The sequence below is a fragment of the Mustelus asterias genome, chromosome 3, assembly GCF_964213995.1.
Source record: "Mustelus asterias chromosome 3, sMusAst1.hap1.1, whole genome shotgun sequence".
NCBI classification, from domain to species: domain Eukaryota; kingdom Metazoa; phylum Chordata; class Chondrichthyes; order Carcharhiniformes; family Triakidae; genus Mustelus; species Mustelus asterias.
In genome coordinates, this window is record NC_135803.1 from 36,037,388 (window position 1) to 36,062,962 (window position 25,575).

The window sequence follows — 25,575 nt, forward strand, 5'->3', positions numbered from 1 at the left end:
TCATTTTGTTGGATAGGTGTTAGTCTTGTAACTGTACTGGGAGAATTTGGATAGAATTATGGCCAGTTCTAGAGCACAAGTCTTCAGTACCATAGCCAAGCTGTTGTTGGGGCCCATAGCTTTTGCTGTATTTCTTGATATACTGTCGGCATAATTATTCTTTATGATTGAGGCTAGTCGGTGACTATCAGTAGTATATGCAATTGTTTGGGAGAAATATAAGATTTCACAGACAGCCCTGAGCCTACCCTACCTCAGGAACCTACTGTTTTTCTGCTCTGTCCAGTTATTCCTACTCTAACACCATACGTACATTCCTGCTGCAGCTAGAAATATAGAAGCATAGAAAATAGGAACCGGAATAGGTCATTTGGCCCTTCAAGTCTACTCCACCAATCAACATGATCATGGCTGATCCTCTATCTCAATGCCATAATCCTGTGCTCTTCCCTTACACCTTGATGCCTTTAAAATCTAGAAATCTATTTGTATCCTCCTTAAATATATTTGGTAATTTGCCCTCCATAACCTCTGTGGCCTAGAATTCCACTAAACTCCAATGAACGCAGACCTAGGTGTGGTCTCTCCAATTCCCTATACGGCTGCAGTAAGAAATCCTTGCTCCTGCACTCAAGTCCTCTTGCAATGAAGGCCAACACACCATTTGCCACCTTCAGTCCTTGCTGCACCCGAATGCTTGTTTTCAGTGATTGGTGTACAAGGACACCCAGGTCCTTTTGTACCTTAACATTTTGCAATCTGTCACTATTTAAATAATACTCTACCGTTCTGTTGTTCCTACTGAAGTGAAAATCTTCACACTTGTCCACATTATATTGCATCTGCCATGTAATTGTCACTCACTTAACTTGTCTAAATCATCTTGAAGCCTCTTTACATTATTCCCACCACTCACATTCCAACCAAGTTTTTAGTTATCAGCAAAGCTGAGAACATTAGATTGGGCTCCTTCATCAAAAATCAGTGATGTATATTGTGAATAGCACTGTTCCCTGCGGGACCCCGCTAGTTATCGCCTGCCACTCTGAAAATTTCTCCCTACTCCGTTTCCTGTCTGCTAACCAATTCTCAATCCATGCCAATATATTACCCTCAATTCTATGTGCTTCAATTTTGCATGCTAACCTCTTGATGTGAGACTTTAATCAAAAGCTTTCTGAAAATCCAAATAGACCACATCCACTTATCTATTCTGCTAGTTACATCCTCAGAAAGCTTCAGTAGGTTTTTGTCAAACCTCGATTTCCCTTTCATAAATCCATCTTGACTTTGTCAAATCCCATTGATATTTACTAAGTGCCCTGTTATCACATCCTTTATAATAGACTGTAGTGTTTTCTCTACCACTGATGTTAGGCTAACCAGTATGTAATTCCCTATTTTCTCCCTTTTTTTAAATAGTGAGGTTACATTTGCCACCCTCCGATCTGCCGGTACTGTTCCAGAATCTACAGAATTTTGGAAAATGACAACCATTTCATCCAATATTTCAATGGTCACCACCTTTAGTACCCTGGGATGTAGATTATCAGGCCCTGGGAATTTGTCAGCTTTCAGTCCCATTAATTCCTCCACCATAGTTTTTTTCAGTAATACTAACTTCCTTCAATTCCTCCTTCTCACTGGACCCTTAGTTCCCTAGCATTTCTGAGAACTTATTTGTATCTTCCACTGTGAAGACAGAGCTGAAGCAGTTTTTAAATTGCCCTGACATTTCCTTATTCCTTTGTTTCAGACTGTAAGGGACCTACTAATGTCTTCAGTAATCTTTTTCATTTTGCACATTTATAGGAGCTTTTATGCTACTTGCAAGTTTACTCTCGCACTCTATTTTCCCCCTCTTTATCAATCTCTTTGTCCTTCTTGCTGAATTCGGAACTACTCCCAATCATCAATCTTACTACTTTTTCTAGCAACTTTCTGACCCCTCCTGTGGATCGTCCTCAATTTCTTTTGTTAACCATGATTGGGCTGCTTTTCTTGTTGTGTTTTTGCGCCAGAAAGGCTATTGCAATGCATCCATTCACTTCATAAATATTTCCCATTGCCTATCCAATGCCTTTCAATGAAGTTCCCCAGTCTATCTTAGTCAACTTGCGCCTCGTACTTCATAGTTTCCTTTGTTTAGATTTAGGACCCTAGTTTTGCATCGGATTTCTTTACTTTCCATTCTAATGAAGAATTCTATCATGTTCTCTAAAGGATTTCGCACAACAAGATTGTTAATTAATCCCTTCTCATTGCACAATACCAAATCTAGGATAGCTCATTCCCTAGTTGATGCCTCGACGTGTTGGTCTAAAAAGGTCATCCGACGTATACTCCAGGAATTCATCTGCCGCAGCACTATTGCTAATTTGGTTTGCCGACTCTGTAGATTAAAGTCATCTATGGTTACTGTAGCACCTTTGTTACATGCATCTCTAATTTCCTCTTCAGTGCCATGCCCAAACCTTAGTACTACTGTTTGGAGATCAATGGACAGCTCTCACTAATGTTTCCTGCCCCTTGTTGCTTCTCATCTCCACCCAGACTGATTTTACGTCGAGATTTTTTGATCCAATATCCTCTCTCACTATTGCACTGATCTCTTCCTTAACAAACAATGCCACCACACTCCCCTTCCTTTTTGCCTATCCTTCCTAAATATTGAGTACCCTTCAGTGTTCAGTTCCCAGCCTTGGTCACCCAGCAACCATGTCCCCATAATCACAATCATATTGTACCCATTTACATCTATTTGTGCTGTTAATTTGCTACCTAATGGCAAATGCTCTATGCATTGTGGTACAGTGCCTTTAGACTTTGTCTTTTAATATTTTTACACATTTTTTGTGCTGTCCCCTATTTGCTGCTAGCCCTTGTTTCCTCTGCCTTCCACCTTTGCTTTCTATTTTTCTGTCTTTAATTTCTATCTTTGTTTCCCTGTCTCGTGTCGAGCTGCTCAGGTTCCCACCACCCTGCCACTCTAGTTTAAACCCTCCCCAATAGTGCCAGCAAATACCCATGTCGCAATATTGGTTCCAGTCCTGCTGGGGTGCAAGCAATCCAGCTTGTACAGGTCCCACCTTCCCGAGAGTACCTCGGTGATCTAAATGCCTCCCTCTTACACCAAGTCTCCAACCACACATTCATCTGGTCTGTTCTCCTATTCCTGATCTCAGTTGCACGCAACCTTCAAGGCTTGCTTTTTAATTTATTCCGTAGTTCACTATTCTCTGCTTTCAGGATCTCGCCCCTCTTTTTGCCTATGTTGTTACTACTGATATGGACCACAACCTCTGCTTGTTCAGCCGCCTCCTTCCAAAATGTCTTGCAGCCCTTCAGTGACAATCATGACCCTGGCACTAGGGAGACAACATACCATCCTGAAGTCACATTTGTGATGGCAGAAACATCTGTCTGTTCCCCTTTCACAGTAACCTCATTGCAGTGTTAATGTAAGTCTTACTTTGTGATTATTAAATAAACTTTTACAATGGAATTTCCCATCACTATTGCTCCTTTTTTCTCTCCCCCGCCTCATGGTGCCAAGGATTTGGCTCTTGCTGCATTCCGCTGTGAAACCATCTCCCCCGACGGTATCCATAATAGATATTCTGTAAGAGAGGGAGATGGACCCAAGGTCTACAGCACTACCTGCCTAGTGCTTTTACTCTGTCTGGCAGTCACCCATTCCCATTCTGCCTGCATACTTTACTTGCAGCGTGACCACCTCACTGTGTATGCTATCCACAAAGATCTCATCCTTGCAGATGCTTCACGGTGACTCCAGTCGCTGCAGTCAGCAACTGCCTCCACTCGTGGTTTTGGTGAGGTGTGTCTGAAACTCGACACGTGCAGATCAGACCAGATAGAAGCAGGGCTGAACTTAGTGGATTTGTTTGGATAGCAAAGGTACCCTTTTGGATAGGTAACGTACCCCTTTGGATGTGATCCTGGGACAACTTTTAAGGGGGGGGTCAGGAGGCATTTGGGCGAGGGTCAGGTGCCCTTAGAATGGGTAACCTGAGGCATGAATGGCATAAACTCATTGGTACTGTCAATTACAAGTGTCAAAAATGTAAAGAACTGTCAAGAGGAGCTGTCAAAATCAACTGTCAAAAATGTCAAGAGGAACTCTCGAAACAACTGTCAAAAGTGTCAATGAATTGTCTGGAGGAGCTGTCAACAACAATGGATAAGTGTCCAGATGCAGCAGTCAAGTCATTCAAAAGTGCTGCTTTTCAAACTCATTGATAAAGTGGAGTGTTTAAAAAAGATTTTGACGAATTTACTGGATTTTTATGAAGATGTGACTAGTGCGGTTGACAGAGGGGAACCGGTGGATGTGGTGTTTTTAGATTTCCAGAAAGCATTCGATAAGGTGCCTCACAAAAGGTTGCTGCAGAAGGTTGCAGTACACGGAGTTGGGGGTAAGGTGTTGGCATGAATTGGGGATTGGCTATCTAACAGGAAGCAGAGAGTTGGAATAAATGGGTGCTTTTCTGGTTGGCAGTTGGTGACCAGTGGCGTGCCGCAGGGATCGGTGCTGGGGCCTCAACTGTTTACCATTTACATAGATGATCTGGAGGAGGGGACTGAGTGTAGGGTATCAAAGTTTGCTGATGACACAAAGATGAGTGGGAAAGCGGAAAGTCTGCAGAGAGATTTGGATAGGCTGAGCGAGTGGGCAAGGATCTGGCAGATGGAATATAACGTTGGCAAATGTGAGGTTATCTACTTTGGAAGAAATAATAGTAAATTGGAATATTATTTAAATGGAGAAAAATTACATCATGCTACTGTGCAGAGGGACCTGGGGGTCCTTGTGCATGAATCGCAAAAACTCAGTCTGCAGGTGCAGCAGGTGATCAAGAAGGAGAATGGAATGTTGGCTTTATCGCGAGGGGGATAGAATATAAAAGCAGGGAGGTCTTGCTGCAACTATGCAAGGCACTGGTGAGGCCACAACTGGAGTACTGTGTGCAGTTTTGGTCCCCTTATTTGCGAAAGGATATATTGGCCTTGGAGGGAGTGCAGAGAAGGTTCACCAGGTTGTTACTGGAGATGAGGGGTGTAGTTTATGAGGAGAGATTGAACAGATTGGGTCTGTACTCGTTGGAGTTTAGAAGGCTGAGGGGTGATCTTATAGAGACATATAAGATAATGAAGGGGCTGGATAGGGTAGAGGTGGAGAGATTCTTTCCACTTGGGGAAACCAGAACTAGAGGGCACAGTCTCAAAATAAGTGGGGGCCGGTTCAGAACAGAGTTGAGGGGGAACTTCTTCTCTCAGAGGGTAGTGAATCTCTGGAATTCTCTGCCCATTGAAGTGGTGGAGGCTACCTCGTTGAATATGTTTAAATCACGGGTAGATAGATTTCTGATCGATAAGGGAATTAAGGGATATGGGGAGCAGGTGGGTAAGTGGAACTGATTCGCTTCAGATCAGCCATGATCTTGTTGAATGGCGGGGCAGGCTCGAGGGGCTAGATGGCCTACTCCTGCTCCTATTTCTTATGTTCTTAATGCCTGCTATTTCACAGTTTGATAACTTCAAGTGGTCATGTGCTCTTAGAAGTGGGACTAGGGAGTTCCCATGCTTGTTTTTATGAGGGATTATACAATTGAATTAAATGCTTGTTGTACTTAGAAACCCTACAGCACAGAAAGAGGCCATTCGGCCCATCGAGTCTGCACCGACCACAATCCCACCCAGGCCCTACCCCCATATCCCTACATAATTATCCACTAATCCCTCTAACCTACGCATCCCAGGACACTAAGGGCAATTTTTAGCACGGCCAATCAACCTAACCTGCACATCTTTGGACTGTGGGAGGAAACCGGAGCACCCGGAGGAAACCCACGCAGACACGAGGAGAATGTGCAAACTCCACACAGACAGTGACCCAAGCCGGGAATCGAACCCAGGTCCCTGGAGCTGTGAAGCAACAGTGCTAACCACTGTGCTACCGTGCCGTGTCATAAGGGATAATGTAGTTGAGGGAATGTTAATGTGCACCAAATTCCCTGGAGCTGTGAAGCAACAGTGCTAACCACTGTGCTACCGTACCGTGTCATAAGGGATAATGTAGTTGAGGGAATGTTAATGTGCACCAAATTCTGTCATTAAGTCATCCCGCTTACTGTTCTTTGGTTTTAAAATTCTTTCTTTCTCAGAGCTTGTTTCTCCAAGTTACATTGCAATTTCTGTTTTAATCATCATTGTGTGTCATCCCTGTCAGCATTGACATTGCATGTCAGCATCCTCATTGGATGTGTTGTATGTCATTGCGCATCAGCATTTTCGTTGCATATGTTGCACGTTAATGCATGTTGGTGTCCTCATTGGGTGTTGTGTATTATCACAGCTTGGCTCGTTGAAATGTCTGTAAGCTCCATTGTAGAAGAAAGATGTTTGCACTCGAGGGAACTTTATTTATAAAAGAAAATGCCCTGGAGGCAAATTTCTGAATGTCCAAAGCAAAAATGTTTTAATACAAGCAAAACGTTGAAGCCTGGACTGCTTATCTCTTTGAATAAAGGCCCATTTCTTGACTGAGTTTGGGTGAAAAATACAAGGTATATCCTTCGGGAGGCTGACTCTGCAATCAGCTGATTAATTTTGGAGCTCCCCAAGTCCAGCCTTTGTTCAAGTGCACAGCAGCTGTGACAAAAGCCAGTGAGCGAGTCATTTGCAGCAGACCAGGATCAGCATCAAAGCTCTCAATCACACACAGCCATTGCATTGAAACCCTTTAGGGATGTCCTAGAAGTACAGTTGAAGAGGTTAAACATCTCGACCAACTCAGTGATAAAGCAACAAACACAGCGACTTCTGGAACGAGCAGAGGCTAAGTCAAGGTGGTGAAGAGAGTGCAAAAACCTCTAAACAAATAATCTAACTGATCTTCAAACAACACCTGCCCCCATGTGGCAGAGTCAGGAAATTGCACATTAGAAACCAAAAGAGAAAATGCTAGAAAATCTGAGCAGGTCTGGCAGCATCTGTAAGGAGAGAAAAGAACTGAGATTTCGAGCCCAGATGACCCTTTGTCAAAGCTGTTGCACATTAGAGTTAGGAGCCATGTCAAAACACACAGAGCCAGAATAGAAGCAAGTTATCCCTGAGCCCTAGGGACTGTCTAAGCGAGACTGGTGAGTGTTATTGAATTTAAATTTATACGGTTTTTATTTTATGGTTTTATTGTGCAAGATATTTCAACTAGCAATGTATTTCAATTTTCACAACTTGCACATTTGTTCTTCCTGGTGAGAAGTGTCCTAAGGAACCTAACTCCAGCTTTTAACATTGATTCCTATAAGAAGACATGGTTAGGTTGTTTCACCTAAAGTCGCAATTATCAGGAATGCAACCACAACTTTAAGTGAGGACTTGCTGTAATAAATGTATTTTTATGACAGTGTTTAAAGTCTGCAGCAGACATTTGGAACTTTAATATTGGCATGAGTCCTGAGGTCTGCCTATGGTGGATACTGGGTGATGGTAAGGGGTTGTCATGAGTTAGCATCGGGGCCATATGTGGCCATGATGGTTGGGTAGAGGGGCATAGGTTGGTATGGAAGGTATGAGGTGACATAGGTTGGCATGTATGGGCCATTGGGTCAGAGCATATGTAACGGTGAAGACAGGAGGGCTGTTTATATTTTTCTGTTTCTTTGAAATCTTTAATACAGTGCCAGTGAATCAAAGCATGCCTTCCCTTCCGCCAAGCCCGCCTCAGCATTCGACATTGCTTGCATTCGGCATCACCTGCAGTCAGCCTGACTCCCAGGAACCCTGCAACCCTGAAACAAAAATCCCAGCTCCCACATACATTCTCCCGAGTATACGGAGCTGGGAAGTATCCCAGCAGGAATGAAAATTAGACTTGTGCAATGAAAATGTTTCCTTTTATGAAGAGCATTTACATTTTTCTTTCTGGTACAATACATTTTCTCATTTCACACCTCTTCTACATTATTGCGTTTCATCTTGCTAGTACCCTACCTCCATGTTCCTTCCAATGGACATTATACATGTGTAACATTATGAGCAATTTATGCAATGCTCAGCTAACGTTCTGTTTAATATAACATGCCATGTTCTACCAAGCTTCACTTGCAATATGGTCAATTATATTTCTTTTTTTCCCCCCTTTTTCTTAAATGCTGGTCATAGGCTGCCCTTCAGGTAAGTTTCTGTACAATCCATATGGTAATAGTGGTAAACCACCCAGAAGCAATAGTAATGCTATTTGTCCTACAAAGATGGTTTAGCACCTTTTAGACCGTCACTGAACTCTTCCTACTCTCTCCCTTTGGCTTGATCTAATTCATATGGCTATTTGTAATCACTATTTTGTCTTCTATTCAAACCTGTCATCCTACAATAAATGTTATTGATTCTGAGCCTTGATTTTTCAGTAACCATGTATAAAAATATTTTTCTTTGATAGCAGATATTATTTATTTATATATATAACTAGCCATCTGCAGAAGCTGGACAGTTTTGAAAGCATCAGTTTTGTATTAAACTGGGTAAAATACTGTACTCTAATCTCCTCCAAAATCATGGGAATCTTCCCTGATGTGTTTTTACTGGAGTTTTTAAAATCTTATTGAACACAAACCTATATATTCTTCAAAGATAATCCTGCCAGTGTTAATTTTTTTTGCTGCAAAGGTGCTGAATCACCTGTTACTTTAAAATAGCGAATAACACAAGTACAGTTCATTCAAGGAAAGGCTTGGGTGAACAGTATATAATAAGCAAGAATACATTTGGGTAAATGTTGTAGACCTTTGAGAAGCTTGAGTTATGGACTTGAGATTGGGGCAATCTTATTTCAATGACTGAAATATATACTCCTAATTGTTGGAGTAGTCCTCCATCCCATCTGGGGGATAAACACTGATCTCTTCCACTCTCAACTCAAGCAAAGAGTGAGGAGCTTGTGGATTTTCATGTCATCCCATCAGTCGTCTCTGTCTAGCAGCCCCTAGTTTCCTTCCTTCTGTGGATTTCTCCTCCAATTCCCTCTGATAATTATCACATAAATGTTCACTCGCAAAGACGCACCTTAGAATCATCTTCCATATAACGCTTTCTCTCAGCCGTTTTCAACAAGGATCCGCTTCCAAGATTTTGAATTTTCCTTCCTGTATTTTTCCATCTTGAATTGCCACATGCATTCAAGCTTTTACACCTCTCAGGTACCCAGCCACCAATAGAACACTGCTGCTTCACAAGCTGTACTATGGTCGCCAATCTTAGGATTGCTTCAGATATCTGGCTTTATTCCAGCCAACTCCACCAGGCTTGCACGTTACAGTTCTGTCTTTAACTTCGACGAACAGTACCATGTTAAAATTCCAGTTCCCTTTTGTTCCTTTGATTTCCTGGAACTTCTCTTTTCTTTCCCCGATTTCTTGAACGATCTATTTTTTAGTTTCTGGGATTTTTTTCTTTCTTGCCCATTACTCCATTGTTTTGGCAGAGCTGTGAGACCTGTCTTCTCTCTCCGTACCTCGCTCCAACTGCCTTGGGTCTTGTTCAAACTAAACTCAAAAATCCTTCCTAACCTAAAGGTGCCCCCCCCCCCCCCCCCCCCCCCCAGATGCTAAGCAACAGCTCCATCTTTCTTTAAACTCTTCACATCGTAAGCTCTCTACAAGATGTAGACACATTTTGAAATGAAATCAAAACCCCCATAAAGTGCAAACACCCTTGTTTAACATAAATCTAACTAGAGGTTTACCCTTTCTTACACAGACGCACCAAATTAAACTCAAATCTATCCCTTATTTCTAATATTCAGCAATTCGAACCATTCACTTAAATCTATCTCTGCTTCCTGACAACCAACAATACAAGCATAGATCATTTCAAACTACCTCTGCTTCCTGACACTTCGCTACCGTTTGGCTTGACTATTCCAGTGCACCCCTAGTTGGCTTCCCACATTCCATTCTCAGTAAACATGAAGCCATCCAAAAATCTGCTATATGTGTCCTTACTTGCACCAAGTTTCATGCACCTATCACCCCTGTACTTGTTCACTCACTTTGGCTCCTGGGTAAGTGACACTGCGATTTAAAAAAAATAACTCATCCTTGTTTTCAAATCCCTCCATGACCTCAACACACTCTTCCCCCATCCCCCATATCTAATTTGCTGTAATCCCATAACCTTCAAAATATCTGAGCCCAACTAATCCTGGCCTCTTGAGCATCCCTGGTTTTACTTGATCTACAATTGGTAACTGTGCCTTCAGCCCCCAAGACCCTAAGCTCTGGAATTCCACCCCTAAACCTCCTGCTTCTCTACCTCGCTTCTTCTTAAATCATCTTTGACCAAGCTTCTGGCTAACTGCCTTAATATCACCTTATGGGCATAATGTCAGTTTTTGCTTTATAATTCTCCTGTAAAGCAAGTTTGACATTTCCTTACTGTAAAGGCACCATATAAATACAGGCTGTTGTTCACTTGTATGTATTATTAAGGTTTTCCTGGCAACACAAATGTAACATGAGAGATTGATTACACTATTTTCATTCAATTTATCTGAATGCTTTAAATATTTAATGTGAGTATTATTCTAGCATGTGACATATTATAATTTAGTTAACTTGAACATTCTAAATTATGTATTTTTTAAAGACAATTTCATAGCCAATGCGCAGATCTCTAATATTTTAATAATAAATGAAAAGGCTTTATAATGCATTGGTTCACTTATAATTTACTGTCGGTTCACGGTTGCGTCAGCAGGCTGAAATCAGCTGACTGCTTTCATTGTGAAGTCGGAGTTGAAGATCGAGATCCTCTGGTAAATGCACTGAGTCAGACGTCACGGACAGAAGAATCTTGCTCCGTGATAAATAACTAGATATTTGTGCCATGAGTCAAAGAAAAGAAAATTGCCCAAATTTCAGGGGAAGTGACTGGTTTTAATGAACATGGTGGTAGTCAATATGAAATAGTTGTTCTGAGCTACAGGCTGAGTGTTTATGTTGACAATTGAATTATTAACTCTGGTGCAAGAAAAATCGCTGTTTCACCGGAATATAGTTCTTTGACGTTTATAAGGGACAGTTGCAATGAGATTCTTCAGATTTCGTTATGTATTATATATGGTAAGTTTTTTTTATGAAATGTGCTTTTATATGAATGGGTATTTTAAGTAAGTAAAATATGTCAAGACTACAACAATTCAGATACTGCATTCAGTAGCTTATTTGAATTTGTTTTAGTCAATGCAGCTCCGCATAGTGGTATTAAGTTTGATTCTACTTATTGATCCACTGTAGCTCTTTTTAGCTTTCGATTTATTCCCCAATGACGATTGCAAACTTTTTTTTTTGGTACCTAAAATGAAATATTTATTGAAGGTCTTGGGCACTACTTTCTAACTAGCTGTTCTGCACCTCGTTTTTCCAATCAGATGGTGAGGTGATTGTACCAAAACTGCATGTAATCTAATCTGCTTCAGTTTACGTTAATAGACTGTGCAGTGAGTAATGCTACAATGGTACGTGAAATTAATTCACAAATTTAAAAAGCAAATAGTGTGCTTTTAAAACTGTGTTTTATAACTGTTTGGCTTTTGCTTTTGGGAATGTTATCCTCAACTGTAATTCTTTATTGTATGAGCATACTAACTTAGTAAGTTAGTTAGTAATGACCTTTTCAGCCAGCTTTTGTCACTGAAAGGGTAGTTCACAAGTTTAAAGGATTCTATGCTTTTCAAGTGCATTTTCAATCCCGGGCTACAGCAAATCATTTTATGTGGCCAGTCCCAAATCTTTTAAAGTAAAAATAGAAAATGATGGAAACGCTCATCAAGTCAAGAGAAAAATCTGAAGAGAAACAAAGTTAATGCTTGATGATCTTTCATTATACTAAATCTTATTCTATCATTTGAGACAGCAAAAAATTAACTATCTGTATGCTTTGACATCCTCTACAGTCTGATCTGTAAATTCTACCCAAAATCCATGAAGGACTGCAGGCTCCCTCAATCCTTAATGTGCGGGTCTAACAGTGTTGCAAATTATACAGTTGTATACTTTACACTCCAGTTTTTCCTTAATTTTCATTTTCTAAGAAATGAAGACTAATTAGTCCAAGTGCTATAAAATCATTACCAACTCTTCTTACTTGACCTTGCCAGTTATGTGGAGGAAATACTATATTATTTAAAACCTAGTATGCTAGCATTTTAAACATTGGACATTGGCCAAGGGTATTACTAACATGTCTAAAAGTTCTTAATGATTGATGAAGTGCATTACATTTCAAGATCACTAAAGAATCTTGTGAAATAGTAATGAAGTCACGGTTAGGATTAAATGGGACAATAATATGGGTTTTTGACTCGACGATCCTTATGGAAATGGCAAGAACTGGTCATTTAGTTTTGCCCATTTTTGCCAGACAATATGGTTAAATTGATGTTCCATATGAAGCTTCAGGTTTATTACACACTAGTAACTAAATACTACAATATCCATGGCAGAAATTATGTTGCCTGTTTTCTTAAATTCATTTTCAGCATTATCTCAAGACTATTTTAAAAAAAGTTTATTTATTAGTCACAAGTAAGGCTTACACTAAAATTGCAATGAAGCTACTGTGAATATTATTATTATTATACATATTATTATGTGGAGATGAACTGTCAGTCTTTATTATACTTGAATCATTCATCTATCCCGGCTTCTAATCCCCCAATGTTTCCATTCTTCAGCCTTGTGCTTGCTGATATCCACAATCTCTTTCCTTTCTCAATATGTTTACTGTCCAACTCCCTCATCCTCTCCACAAGAAACACCATTATTGATTTGTTCTCTTTTTATTTGTAAAAATATACTTTATTCGTAAAATATCTGAAAGAACATTCCAAACGTTTTAAAATGGCCATCACAAAATGCAATAATATCCAGGTTTTCTGCATAGATCATGTTGCACTCTGAGATGCTTTAATACAGTCAAAGAAACATTACAGACATTTCAAAATGGTCATTTCAAATGGTGCAAAGGTATTTAAGTTGGCTACATAGATCAAGTTGCATTCTGAGGTGCTTCCATACAATTGGGATACATGTAATACTCACCGTACACATTACGAGAGTCATGCAGCTCAAGGGGGTTCTATACAATTCCCCTCCCCTCGGTGCACTATGGCTGAAAGGTCTTGGGCAGCAGCCTTTCCCCATTGCGCCTCTGATTTGTTCTCTGCCTTCAATTTAAGAGTTGGATTACATTTCTGCTAACGAATCTCTCACTGCTTCTTGCCCAGGACCCTACAATTGGCTTTTGTGATATTGTGACTGCAGAAAGTAACAAAGGACATGACTGTAGGTCATAGAATCTCTACAGAGCAGAAGGAAGCTGTTCAGCTCATCAAGCCTGCATTGACAAACAATCCTATCTAGACCCTAACCCCATAACCTCGTGTATTTACCTTGCTAATCCCCCTGACAAGGGGACAATTTAGCATGGTCAGTCCACATTACCTGCACATCTTTGGAGTGTGGGAGGAAACTGGAGCACCCGGAGGAAACCCACACAGACACGGGGGGGGAAACATTCCATCCAAGATCAATTTTACTTTCAAAGAATCGTAAAAATGAACTAAATTTCAATTGTTTCCCAGTAATATTTAAAATGTCTTATCGTGTGAGTTCTCATCACCATTTCATGCTACATTCTTATGCATATTATTACACAATGTGTTGTAAGAAAAGGCAAAAATGTGATGTCATACTCTCTGCATTATAACTTAACATGTGGCTGGCTATAGAGAGAGGAGCTGGTGGGCTATTTCTTTGGCAGAAAGACCTCATTAGGAGAGTGACACAATGAGATATTGTGCACTCTTTCATCAAGGTTTGAATGACTGACTAAGTAAATCACGTGAATGGAAGACAAAGTGTACCAAGTTCAGTTGGGGAAAGTATAATCTGCAGGTAGTTTACGCACTGCGTATTACAGGTAATGCTGATCATTATATGGAAGGAAAAGTAAAAAAAATAAAGTAAAGCTAGAGCAAAGCAAGTACTTCACATACAAGACTGCAGAGCCTCATTATGCTTCACAGAAAACTATTGTGCTTCAGTGACAACCGGTTTTGAAAAAAATACAAGAGGGATTATAAAGTTAGCATCATTTCTCATGGAAGTGGTGATCCTTTAAGAACTATGGTAAAATTACAACCGATTATTGTGGTAATATTTCACTATGTACGTTTACCAGATGCACCATTTTGCAGGTTTATAGGATGACCATGCTACAAACATGAATTTAAACTTTTGCAAACGCCTTTTTCTTGTTAAATAATTGTTGCTTTTGTATCCGGTTTAAAATAATCTGCTTTAGGACTTCTCCAGTGATGACCCCAAGATAGAATTTAACATCGATGCTGCTAATGGCATAGTCATGGAAGGATATTTATATAAACGAGCCAGCAATGCCTTTAAAACATGGAACCGGTAAGATTAAACCGTGGCTTGAAAATGAAATACTTTTCTGTAGTTACTGGCAATCACTATAAAGGGGAGGACTTTGATTAGCATGAAATCATCAATGCAGCATACATCTGATTTTTTTTTTCATCATTTACCACAAGTAGTATGAATCCATTACATTAACAAATAAAAACACAGGAATTATGTTTCATAACCAAGTGAAAGTATCTGGTTACAAGATTAGTTCATGTTGTGTGTGATGACAATATATAATACAAAATTGTCAAGCCTTGGATCTTGGCTGACTAAATTTACTCTTGACCTTTCATTTAGAATTACAAGATTTGAAAACTTAAGCAAAAGCACTTTAATCAAACTGTTGAAGGCTTACAATAGATGGTGACTGATTTAAAGCTGGGAAATGCTGCATCACCATCTAGAATCAAAGTGGTACACTCCAGTTGACTTGACTTGGTTGCATCTTAAATTGCTTGGAAAATTTGCCAAATAAAAGCAAGTACACTTCTCCGATTTGGCTTGAATTTATGCAGATATAATTTATACTTCTTTATACAGAATACAGCCCATTGACTTTTTCAGACCTTCAGTGTATCAGGAGCTTCCAAATATCTTTATTAAGTGGTAGATCTGAGCTTTTTTAGGCCTCGTTGAGTTTTTCAATTATTGTTTCTTTTCTGAGAGAGGCAGCACAATACATACAAGGACATGGAGACAGACGGTGTTGGTTTCAGCACTTTTGTGATGATTTTCATAGCAGCGTTGAGTTACACGTTGACAAGATTTACATGTGCATTTCCTGTCTTTGCTGGTGCACAACAATTCAATTACTGTTAAAGCACGGTAGCACAGTGGTTAGCACTGCTGCTTCACAGCTCCAGGGTCCCGGGTTCGATTCCCGGCTCGGGTCACTGTCTGTGTGGAGTTTGCACATTCTCCTCGTGTCTGCGTGGGTTTCCTCCGGGTGCTCCGGTTTCCTCCCACAGTCCAAAGATGTGCGGGTTAGGTTGATTGGCCAGGTTAAAAATTGCCCCTTAGAGTCCTGATGTGTAGATTAGAGGGATTAGTGGGTAAATATGTAGGGGTAGGGTCTGGGTGGGATTGTGGTTGGTGCAGACTCGATGGGCCGAATGGCCTCCTTCTGCGCTGTAGGGATTCTATAATAACCAAGGTGTCTGTAGGGAAGTAGGCAAACATTTGTGCCTTATCTGGCCCCAGCTAATATGTAGATTAAGTTGATACTAGCTTTTATCTTGGCAGCAATTTTTGTCTGTATTGACATGAAATCGTGATCCAGAGACACTCCAAGGTAATTTGGAAGGACCTTGTACCCGAGTTCAGTATAACAGATGGGGCCATTCAGGTGCTGTTTTGTATGCCAATTGCTCAACTGAAATGTAGATGCAAGCACTCTGAAGATTTGGATGAAATTGCCAGTTGTTAAAGCCACCAAGTATTTTTAAGTTTACTGTTAATATGTGTTAAAGTTCTCACATGGATTACAAACACAAAGTCATCTCTATATTTGAATTTCCTTAACTGAGTCGGAAGGATATAATTTGTGTAAATATTAAAAGGTTATGGTGCCAAGATAGCTCTGGGAAGCCTGTAGTTTAGTCATTGAAATCTGCTCATTGTGAGATAAATGCTGATTTTGTGGTTGGTGAACACAACTGTTTCTGGGCCAATGTTTGTTTGCAGAATCGTGTTCTAGATATTTCCAGCAGTAGACCGTCCCCTCCAAACTATAACAGATGCTTTAAGCAAGCCCACAAAAGCCACTGCTGTTTTGTGCCCCTCTTTTCAGACCCACCAAATCCACATTACTCTTCAGGAATGTATTATGTTCAATTCCTCTCGTAATAAAGGATAGTATTCCATTGGCCTTCTTTATGCTGCACCTGCATCCTAACCCTTTGTGACTCATACGAGAAAACCTAGATCCCTCTGCACCTTGCCATTCTGCCATCGTTCCCTAAAAGGTGTGTAGTGGGGAAGCACTCCTGCTCCTCCTATCTCAGAAGCACTGCTGTCCTCACTTTGATTGGATTGATGAGTTTCCTAAGATCTGGAAAATGAGGCTGGAAAATCTGCATACCTGAGGCCATCAGCCTCTTCAATATATTTAAATTGTCTATCCAACTCTTGCTTACCCATCCTTTGTCCTGTCTCAGGAAAAACTGGAGGGTTAGGGATTGAGGTTCAAGGTTTTAAAATCCACTCCACCCCCTCCCCCCCTCCCCCTGCCGCGTCATTGTGCATAAACATTACCAATTCTGACTTTATGCCAAGACCTGCTGTTCATAAGTCTTGCCTCTTCCACTGTCCTGTGCAATGATGTAGTTGAAAAAAAAAGGCCCCAGATCATTCAATAAAGGAGTCAATTGAAAGGTGATCTGATAGAGGCATAAAGATTGCTAAGGGTATAGAAAAAATAATCTGAATATCACTTCACATGAAACTGCAGAATTAACTCATGGCCACTGGTACAAAATCAAGAAAGATGTCCTTTGGACAAATGACAGGAAATGTTTAAAACCGTTTTATCAACATGTTGGGTAAACTTTCTGATAGAACGTAGCAAGATCTCTTGACTCATCAAGCAAACAATTTGTGCTACAATGGGAGTACATTCTCATCCATGTTTTTCAAATCCTCTGTGGTTTATCCCTGTTACCTACTCCCAGCTCAACAACCCTTCAAGATTTCGGTGTTCCTCCATTAATTGCCTTGTACTCGAGCTTGATTTTCATTGCTTCAGCTGCCTTGGCCTTATGCTGCGGAATTCCCTCTGTAAACCTCTTCACCTCTCTCTTCTCCTTCAAGATGCTTCTTAAAACCTACCTCTGACCAAGCCAACCCGACTGTCTCTCAGTAGATTAGTATAAAATTCTATTTGATAATGGTCCAGTGAAATTCTTTGGGGTATTCTACTATGTTAAGGCACTATATAGATGTACATTGTTGGAGTAGCTTTCTGAATAGGTGGGTTCTAATGGGCCCAATGGCTTTCCTCAATTGTAATGATCATATCTTGTTACACAATCATTCCTGTTTTGGTACACAAACCCTTTGTAACTATACCTACAGAATTATTGAAGCACTGAGCAAAATTTCCTTTGCCCTGATTTTCCATGTGCAGTACCACTAGTATGAGGTACATTTGTAGTGGCTAATATTTAGTTTGGAAATGTATAAAAGATCAAGTCTTTACATGTTTATCCAGTGGGTTTCTGATACCTGTAATGCAGTAAAGTCTTGCCATTCGTGGAGGCTACGTTCTCGTGAATTCTCTCAAAGGGCGAAATCATGAACAACAAATATACTTTAGGGAGTAAAATAGGTTCCAGAATCCCAGAACCTGGATGTTAATCGGAGAAATTTTCCTGTAATGAAGACACCAGCTGATCCTTTCACTGTTATACGCTGTTCTCTTTCTGATCCAGATCCCCCTCTCCCCTTCCTCATAATTTAATATCTTGTTTGCTTTTTTATAACAGAAAGCAAAAAGCTAGGTCTGAGTCCCAAGTCAATTCTTTGCACTCCACCATTAGAGGGAAAGAGATGAAAAAGCGGGGTTTAAAGGATTGGGCCTCTCACACTATTAATGTGGTATTATTGATAATATCGCATTATTGTCCAGTATGGAGACAGCTCACCATCTGTAATCCCGGCATTAAACCTCATTACTCCTTGTCTCCCCAACATTTAACTACACCCAAATGTCGGTCCAGGCGCAAGCAAGAGCTGAGAACGACTGAAGAATTGGATTTTAACAACTGGGCGAAACAGACACTATTTAACTAACCTTCACTCACTTACAGAAACATCTTTATATACATTTGTACGCATATACAGCTTCCCTCCAACTCCTCCTACACGAGCTTGTGATTTTTAATTTGCTTAAGTCACAGATAGCTGAGGATTTGGGGCCACAATGGGCGATCGTGTGTTCAAAGACTTTCGCGTGGGTAAAAAAAACCACAGAAGAAAATGTTGCGAACTGCGGGACTTGACTGTATATATTTCTATCCATGGTTATTGATCAGTGTGCAGTACTGAAATCAAATGCATGTTTCTTTAAATTCAAAGCCACACCTTAAAAATGTAGAACTGTTGATTTGTATCAAACAGTACAAGATTATTTGATATTCTCAGTTTCACTGGGGCCTTGTGCAAAAAGGCAGCTTATTCCAGTTTACCTTTAGTATGCATTTAATCTTCCTGTGTTTTCAGATCATAGTTAGTGTTTCATTTTACTATTTTCATTTTTTCTTTTTCTTTCTATGTCTTGGTCCCACCCTATTTTGTCATGTGACAGGAAAAAGACCCCCCACATCAGGTACCAACCAGTCAGCTGGACATCTTATCTCCCCATTCCTATCTCTGCATATTAGCTCTCACCTGTCTGCAAGTGTCCAAAGAACTTCGGGTAAACCTGGTTTAATCCATGGCTTTAAAACTGGTCACTGTGCTGTCCTTTTTGCAGCATGGGAACTGTTATTCGCAAACCAGCGGCAGCATTTTTGCTTGTTTTGCCTTTTGCAATATTAACACAACTAATTATCCTTCTACTAACCCATTGGACTTCAAGTTCTGACTGTGTGGTAAACTGATGGTTTTAATAATAAAGATGTTCAAGCTTTAAGAATCCGTGTTTTGAAAGAGTGTTCAACTAATGACTTTAGTTTATTTTAAAAAATCAATTACTCACGTTTGTTTAAACATTATTTTAATGCCAGTTGTGAAAACTACTTTTGTCAGATCTATTTTTGAAGTGTGGAACGTTGTTCTGTTTTAGTTCTTCAAACTAAAAATATGTGTGGCTTAAAGTCATCACATTTTGTTATAAAATGGAAGTACATTTTCTAGTGGCTAACCAATTGATAGTGTGATGGAGTGATAGCATGGTGATTTGCTGAGATATTTGGTATTGGTCTAGCAATCTAGCTTTTCAAATCCCACCATGATAGTTTGTGAAATTGAATTCAAAACATCTAGTAATTTGTGGACTTGTGTCAGAAAAAAGTGGTCTTCGAAGTAGGTAGGTTGTCATCTGGTTCCAACAGTATTTTTCTGCTCCCTGCTGAATGGGCGACCTGTGACTCCAGACCGTACCATGTGGCTGACTCTTAATTCCAGCAAACAATTAGGGATGCCAATAGTTGGGCCTTGCCAGGATCACTTGCATCCTTCGAACAAATTCCTCTGTAGAGGAAGGAGAAGTGGAGGGGTAATGTGTGTCACTTGACCTTTAACATGGGTGCAATTATTTGAGTCACGGACACATGTCTTTGATCCCCAGCCTAGGCTGGGGAATAACATGTCAGGAAATAAATAAAACAAGGTGGGGATCAAGGTCAGATGGGGAGGAAAAGTGTGGTGTGTTGGGCAGAAAAGATTTCTCCTGATAACTTGATTGTGAAAGTTTGTGTATAGGTGAGAGACATGGACCGAAATTCCTTATTTGCTTTGATTGAGCTAGCTGATAGTCAGTGTGTTCTTTAGGTGCTAAAATTGGCCTTAAGAAGAGAAAATTAGTTAGGTTACTGCACCCCCTGATCTCTCTGTACTGAACCATGTTGAATAGCACATGGACTGAGTACAGATTGGTTTATCTTTGATGCACCCTCTATGTTAAAACAGTACAAACAGGACTGTGCAGGCTCATCACAGCTACTTGAATTAAGTGCTGGTGGGGACGGAATCATTGCCTTCAGAAAAGGAAGATCTAAAAGGAGGAGAAAATGGGCCTAATAGAAGCTACACAGCAGGACTGTTTTTAAAGCTGTCCAAATATTGCAGTCTTTAAATGTATACTTTGCTTTTTTTGGAACACATGTATCTACAACCTATAAGTTCTTCTCTCTCAACAGGCGTTGGTTTTCAATTCAGAACAACCAGCTTGTTTACCAAAAAAAGTTTAAGGTAAGGAAAAATTGTACTGAGCATAAAATGTTGAGCTAACATTTGATAATTAAATATGAGTAAATTTTAAGTTAATCATAACAAGGTTCAGAAACAGTGAAATTTATACCATTCTCTCCAATCCGTATCCAAATATTATCATCTTGGAAAGATGTGTTTCCTGGCAACGGGAGACGTCATATCATTAACCAATGGTGGGATCTTCTGATCCTGCCATTGTCAATGGAGTTTCCCGTTGAATGCACCCCTTGTCACTGGGAAACCCACAGCGGGGGTGCTCATGGGCAGGATCGGAAGATCCTGCCGGCATGAATGACTAGCAAGTTCCAGCTTTTGTTTCTGATGGTCCTGGATACTATAATTAGATTTATTTATATTTATTCTTCAGTAACTATAGTTCCATCATGTTAATGATGACTTCTGTTCAAATATTTGACTCTTTTAATCCAGCTGAACTTCTTAAAATTTTCTCACAGGATAACCTCACGGTAGTAGTTGATGATTTACGACTTTGTACAGTCAAACCATGTGAGGATATTGAAAGACGTTTCTGTTTTGAAGTAGTCTCTCCTACAAAGTAAGTGCCCCACGTTTTGCCTCATATTTGAACGGGAACAAGTAGAGATAACATACAGCTTGGGGTGAATTTTACAGCTCTCTGCTTGCGTATTTGAACAGTAAGAAGTCTCACAACACCAGGTTAAAGTCCAACAGGTTTATTTGGTAGCAAATACCATAAGCTTTCGGAGCAATGCTCCTTCGTCAGATGGAGTCGTCTCTGTTCTCAAACAGGGCACAGACACAGAAATCAAATTACAGAATACTGATTAGAATGCAAATCTCTACAGCCAGCCAGGTCTTAAATGTACAGACAATGTGGGTGGAGGGAGCATTCAACACAGGTTAAAGAGATGTGTATTGTCTCCAGACAGTACAGCTTGTGAAATTCTGCAAGTCCAGGAGGCAAGCTGTGGGGGTTACTGATAATGTAACATAAATCCAACATCCCGGTTTAGACCGTCCTCATGTGTGCGGAACTTGGCTATCAGTTTCTGCTCAGTGACTCTGCGCTGTCGTGTGTCGTGAAGGCCGCCTTGGAGAACGCTTACCTGAAGATCCAAGGCTGAATGCCCGTGACTGCTGAAGTGCTCCCCCACAGGAAGAGAACAGTCTTGCCTGGTGATTGTCGAGCGGTGTTCATTCATCCGTTGTCGTAGCGTCTGCATGGTTTCCCCAATGTACCATGCCTCTGGACATCCTTTCTTGCAGCGTATGAAAGGATGTCTTGCAGCAAGAAAGGATGTCCCGTGGCATGGTACATTGGGGAAACCATGCAGACGCTACGACAACGGATGAATGAACACCGCTCGACAATCACCAGGCAAGACTGTTCTCTTCCTGTGGGGGAGCACTTCAGCAGTCACGGGCATTCAGCCTTGGATCTTCAGGTAAGCGTTCTCCAAGGCGGCCTTCACGACACACGACAGCGCAGAGTCACTGAGCAGAAACTGATAGCCAAGTTCCGCACACATGAGGACGGTCTAAACCGGGATGTTGGATTTATGTCACATTATCAGTAACCCCCACAGCTTGCCTCCTGGACTTGCAGAATTTCACAAGCTGTACTGTCTGGAGACAATACACATCTCTTTAACCTGTGTTGAATGCTCCCTCCACCCACATTGTCTGTACATTTAAGACCTGGCTGGCTGTAGAGATTTGCATTCTAATCAGTATTCTGTAATTTGATTTCTGTGTCTGTGCCCTGTTTGAGAACAGAGACCACTCCATCTGACGAAGGAGCATTGCTCCGAAAGCTTATGGTATTTGCTACCAAATAAACCTGTTGGACTTTAACCTGGTGTTGTGAGACTTCTTACTGTGCTTACCCCAGTCCAATGCCGGCATCTCCACATCATGCGTATTTGAAGGCAGGGGGTGTCATGTAAAATAAAATGAGTGGCCAACCCACCATCATCCTGCCCATCCCCCATTTGTCCCCCATATGATGGGCTGGGTAAGGTGTCAGGTTGCCAACCTGTCCATCGGCTTATTGAGACCCTTGAGTGAGCAATTACCTCCCTCTTAAGGGCCTCATTCTGCCGTCACTGCAGTATTTTGGCCAGCAGGGGAAGGTGGAATTAAAGCAATGAAAGCAGCCAACCAGCAGCTTTGACAGTGCAGGCTGCTATCAGGCAGGGAGTAGGGGATGGTTACTTTCTTTGGGGGCTTCCTTGTGCCCACTCGGGAGCCCCCTTCGTCTCTGTGTCTCACCTGGCCTCTCAAACCTGCCCCTCCCCACCTCTCCACCAAATGCTCTTGCTAGGGGCTCCAATCTCCAATCCTGGCCCACCCAAAATGCGCGGACTTGCCTTCATGCCTGGGGGAAATCATCTTCCACCCTGAGCGCAGCTTGTAGTCTCTGCTTTGGCTGCTCCTGTCTTCCTGGAGTAGAGCATTTCTGGCCAATCAGATTGGCAGAAGTCCCATTTTCAATTAAGGCCGCCTCAAGGTATTATCATTGCGGAACAGCCAGATTTAAAGTCGGTGAGTTAATCTATCTTATTTTTAAAATTTATTTATTAGTATCACAAGTAGGTTTACATTAACATTGCAATGAAGTTACTGTCACCACACTCCAGCACCTGTTTGAGTACACTGAGGGAGAATTTAGCATGGCCAGTGCACCTAACCAGCACATCTTTCAGACTGTGGGAGGAAACCGGGGCACCCGGGGGAGACCCACGCAGACACGGAGAACACACAGACACAAGCTGGGAATCGAACCCAGGTCCCTGGCGCTGAGAGACCATAATAAGACCATAAGACATAGGAGCAGAATTAGGCCACTAAGCCTATCAAGTCTGCTCCGCCATTCAATCATGGCGGATATTTTTCTCATCCCCATTCTCCTGTCTTTTCCCCATAATCCCTCAAGGCAGCAGTGCTTGCCACTGTGCCACCCATATTGTTTTCAGGTTGCATATGGTTTTGCTGTGGTCAGAAATGTTATTTATGTTCAGGACCAGTTTTGGCATAGTCCCTAATCTATAGTCACCAGAACTGTGTCAAATTGTCCATCATCTTCAACTATGTGTTGAAATGGCAGAATAATAAATAAAATGGTTGTTTTCCTTTTTATGTATTTACTAATGTTTAACTTGTAAAATGGATGAAATGTATAGGTGTACTTGTGGTTGCTATAGTTACCAATTGCTTCCAAGTTCAACATGAAGAATTTTAAGTTTATTCATACATGAAGAATTTTAAGTTTATTCATACATGATATAACTTTAATAAGAGAAGATGATGGTGTAACTAGACTACTAATCCATAGACCCAGGCAAATTATCTGGGGACATGGGTTCAAATCCCACCACGGTAGCCGGTTGAATTTAAATTCAATGAATGAATCTGGAATAGAAAAGTTAGTCTTGATGATGGTGACTATGAAACCATCACTGATTGTTGTAAAAATCCATCGGGTTCACCAATAACCTTAAGGGGAAAGATATCTGCTGTCTGTACCTGTTCTGGCCGACATGTGACTCCAGACCCACAGTAATGTGGCTGACTGTTAAATTCCCCCTGAAATGGTCAGACAAGGCACTCACTTCAAGGGCACTTGGGGATGGGCAACCTTGTCAGTGATGCCCACATTGCACAAAAATCTTTTCAAAGTAATGGTACTACTCAAAATTGCTAAGACTTCTCCATGTTGCTGTCTGTTTCCAGCGGTTCTAGAAATGTTAAATCTCTGCATGTTTTCACACAGGAGTTGTATGCTTCAAGCAGATTCCGAAAAAATCCGACAGGTCTGGATCAAAGCTGTTCAAGCTAGCATTGCTACAGCATACAAAGAGAAAGGAGAAGAGAGTTATGCAGAAGTACGTATGCCGTATATTTTCACTCCCTAAATTTATACCCGAACAGGTGCTGGAGTGTGGCGACTAGGGGATTTTCACAGTAACTTCATTGCAGTGTTAATGTAAACCTACTTGTGAAACTAATAAATAAACTTATGCACTGCATCCATTCAAGCAGAAAGGCAGCTACCGCCTTGGTACCAGGGATGGGCACTAAATGCAGCCTTGCCAGCATTATTCACATCCAAAGAGCAATTGTTTTTTACATTTGATGGCTGACCTCGCTAATACTTCGAGATTAGCATGAGCCATGCCATGGAATCACACATCTACTGCTGACATTCCAGTGTGTTGTTAGCGGATGCAGTTAAAGACACTGGTTTGAATAGTTCTAGATGTATTGAGTAACAAGAAGTCATTATGTTTGTGGTAGTAGTGCAAGCTTTTCAACTAGAGCTGTACACGAATCATATTTTCTTGACTTTTTTCTGTACCCTTTTCTAACTCTACATGGAATGGTTTAGTTATGAAGCAGTATTGGTCCTCATAAATGACAGGAACTAAAAACATTAAATGTCTCATCTTTATCTGTTTCATGCTGTTTCAGCATGGATTTAGTAAGGGGAGGTCGTGCCTGACAAACCTGTTAGAGTTCTTTGAAGAGATAACAAATAGGTTAGACCAAGGAGAGCCAATGGATGTTATCTATCTTGACTTCCAAAAGGCCTTTGACAAGGTGCCTCACGGGAGACTGCTGAGTAAAATAAGGGCCCATGGTATTCGAGGCAAGGTACTAACATGGATTGACGATTGGCTGTCAGACAGAAGGCAGAGAGTTGGGATAAAAGGTTCTTTCTCAGAATGGCAACCGGTGACAAGTGGTGTCCCGCAGGGTTCAGTGTTGGGGCCACAGCTGTTCTCTTTATATATTAACGATCTAGATGACGGGACTGGGAGCATTCTGGCCAAGTTTGCCGATGATACAAAGATAGGTGGAGGGGCAGGTAGTATTGAGGAGGTGGGGAGGCTGCAGAAAGATTTAGACAGTTTAGGAGAGTGGACCAAGAAGTGGCTGATGAAATTCAACGTGGGCAAGTGCGAGGTCGTACACTTTGGAAAAAAGAATAGAGGCATGGACTATTTTCTAAACGGTGACAAAATTCATAATGCTAAAGTGCAAAGGGACTTGGGAGTCCTAGTCCAGGATTCTCTAAAGGTAAACTTGCAGGTTGAGTCCGTAATTAAGAAAGCAAATGTAATGTTGTCATTTATCTCAAGAGGCTTGG

The 25,575-nt window shown here is 41.0% G+C and overlaps 1 protein-coding gene across 6 annotated transcripts in view; it reads left to right on the forward strand.

Moving 5' to 3' along the window:
• Positions 1 to 25,575, forward strand: part of LOC144489811 (arf-GAP with coiled-coil, ANK repeat and PH domain-containing protein 2-like) — a 144,644-nt gene that overhangs the window by 89,000 nt on the left and 30,069 nt on the right. For 4 of the 6 annotated variants that reach the window (XM_078207670.1, XM_078207657.1, XM_078207685.1 and 1 more), the window contains 5 exons: positions 14,389 to 14,501; positions 18,817 to 18,837; positions 20,372 to 20,423; positions 20,900 to 21,000; positions 24,199 to 24,310. In XM_078207670.1, the coding sequence (XP_078063796.1) occupies positions 14,389 to 14,501; positions 18,817 to 18,837; positions 20,372 to 20,423; positions 20,900 to 21,000; positions 24,199 to 24,310 (399 nt within the window). The remainder of the gene's footprint in view (positions 1 to 14,388; positions 14,502 to 18,816; positions 18,838 to 20,371; positions 20,424 to 20,899; positions 21,001 to 24,198; positions 24,311 to 25,575) is intronic. The other 2 variants (XM_078207664.1, XM_078207675.1) reach the window with 1 other exon arrangement.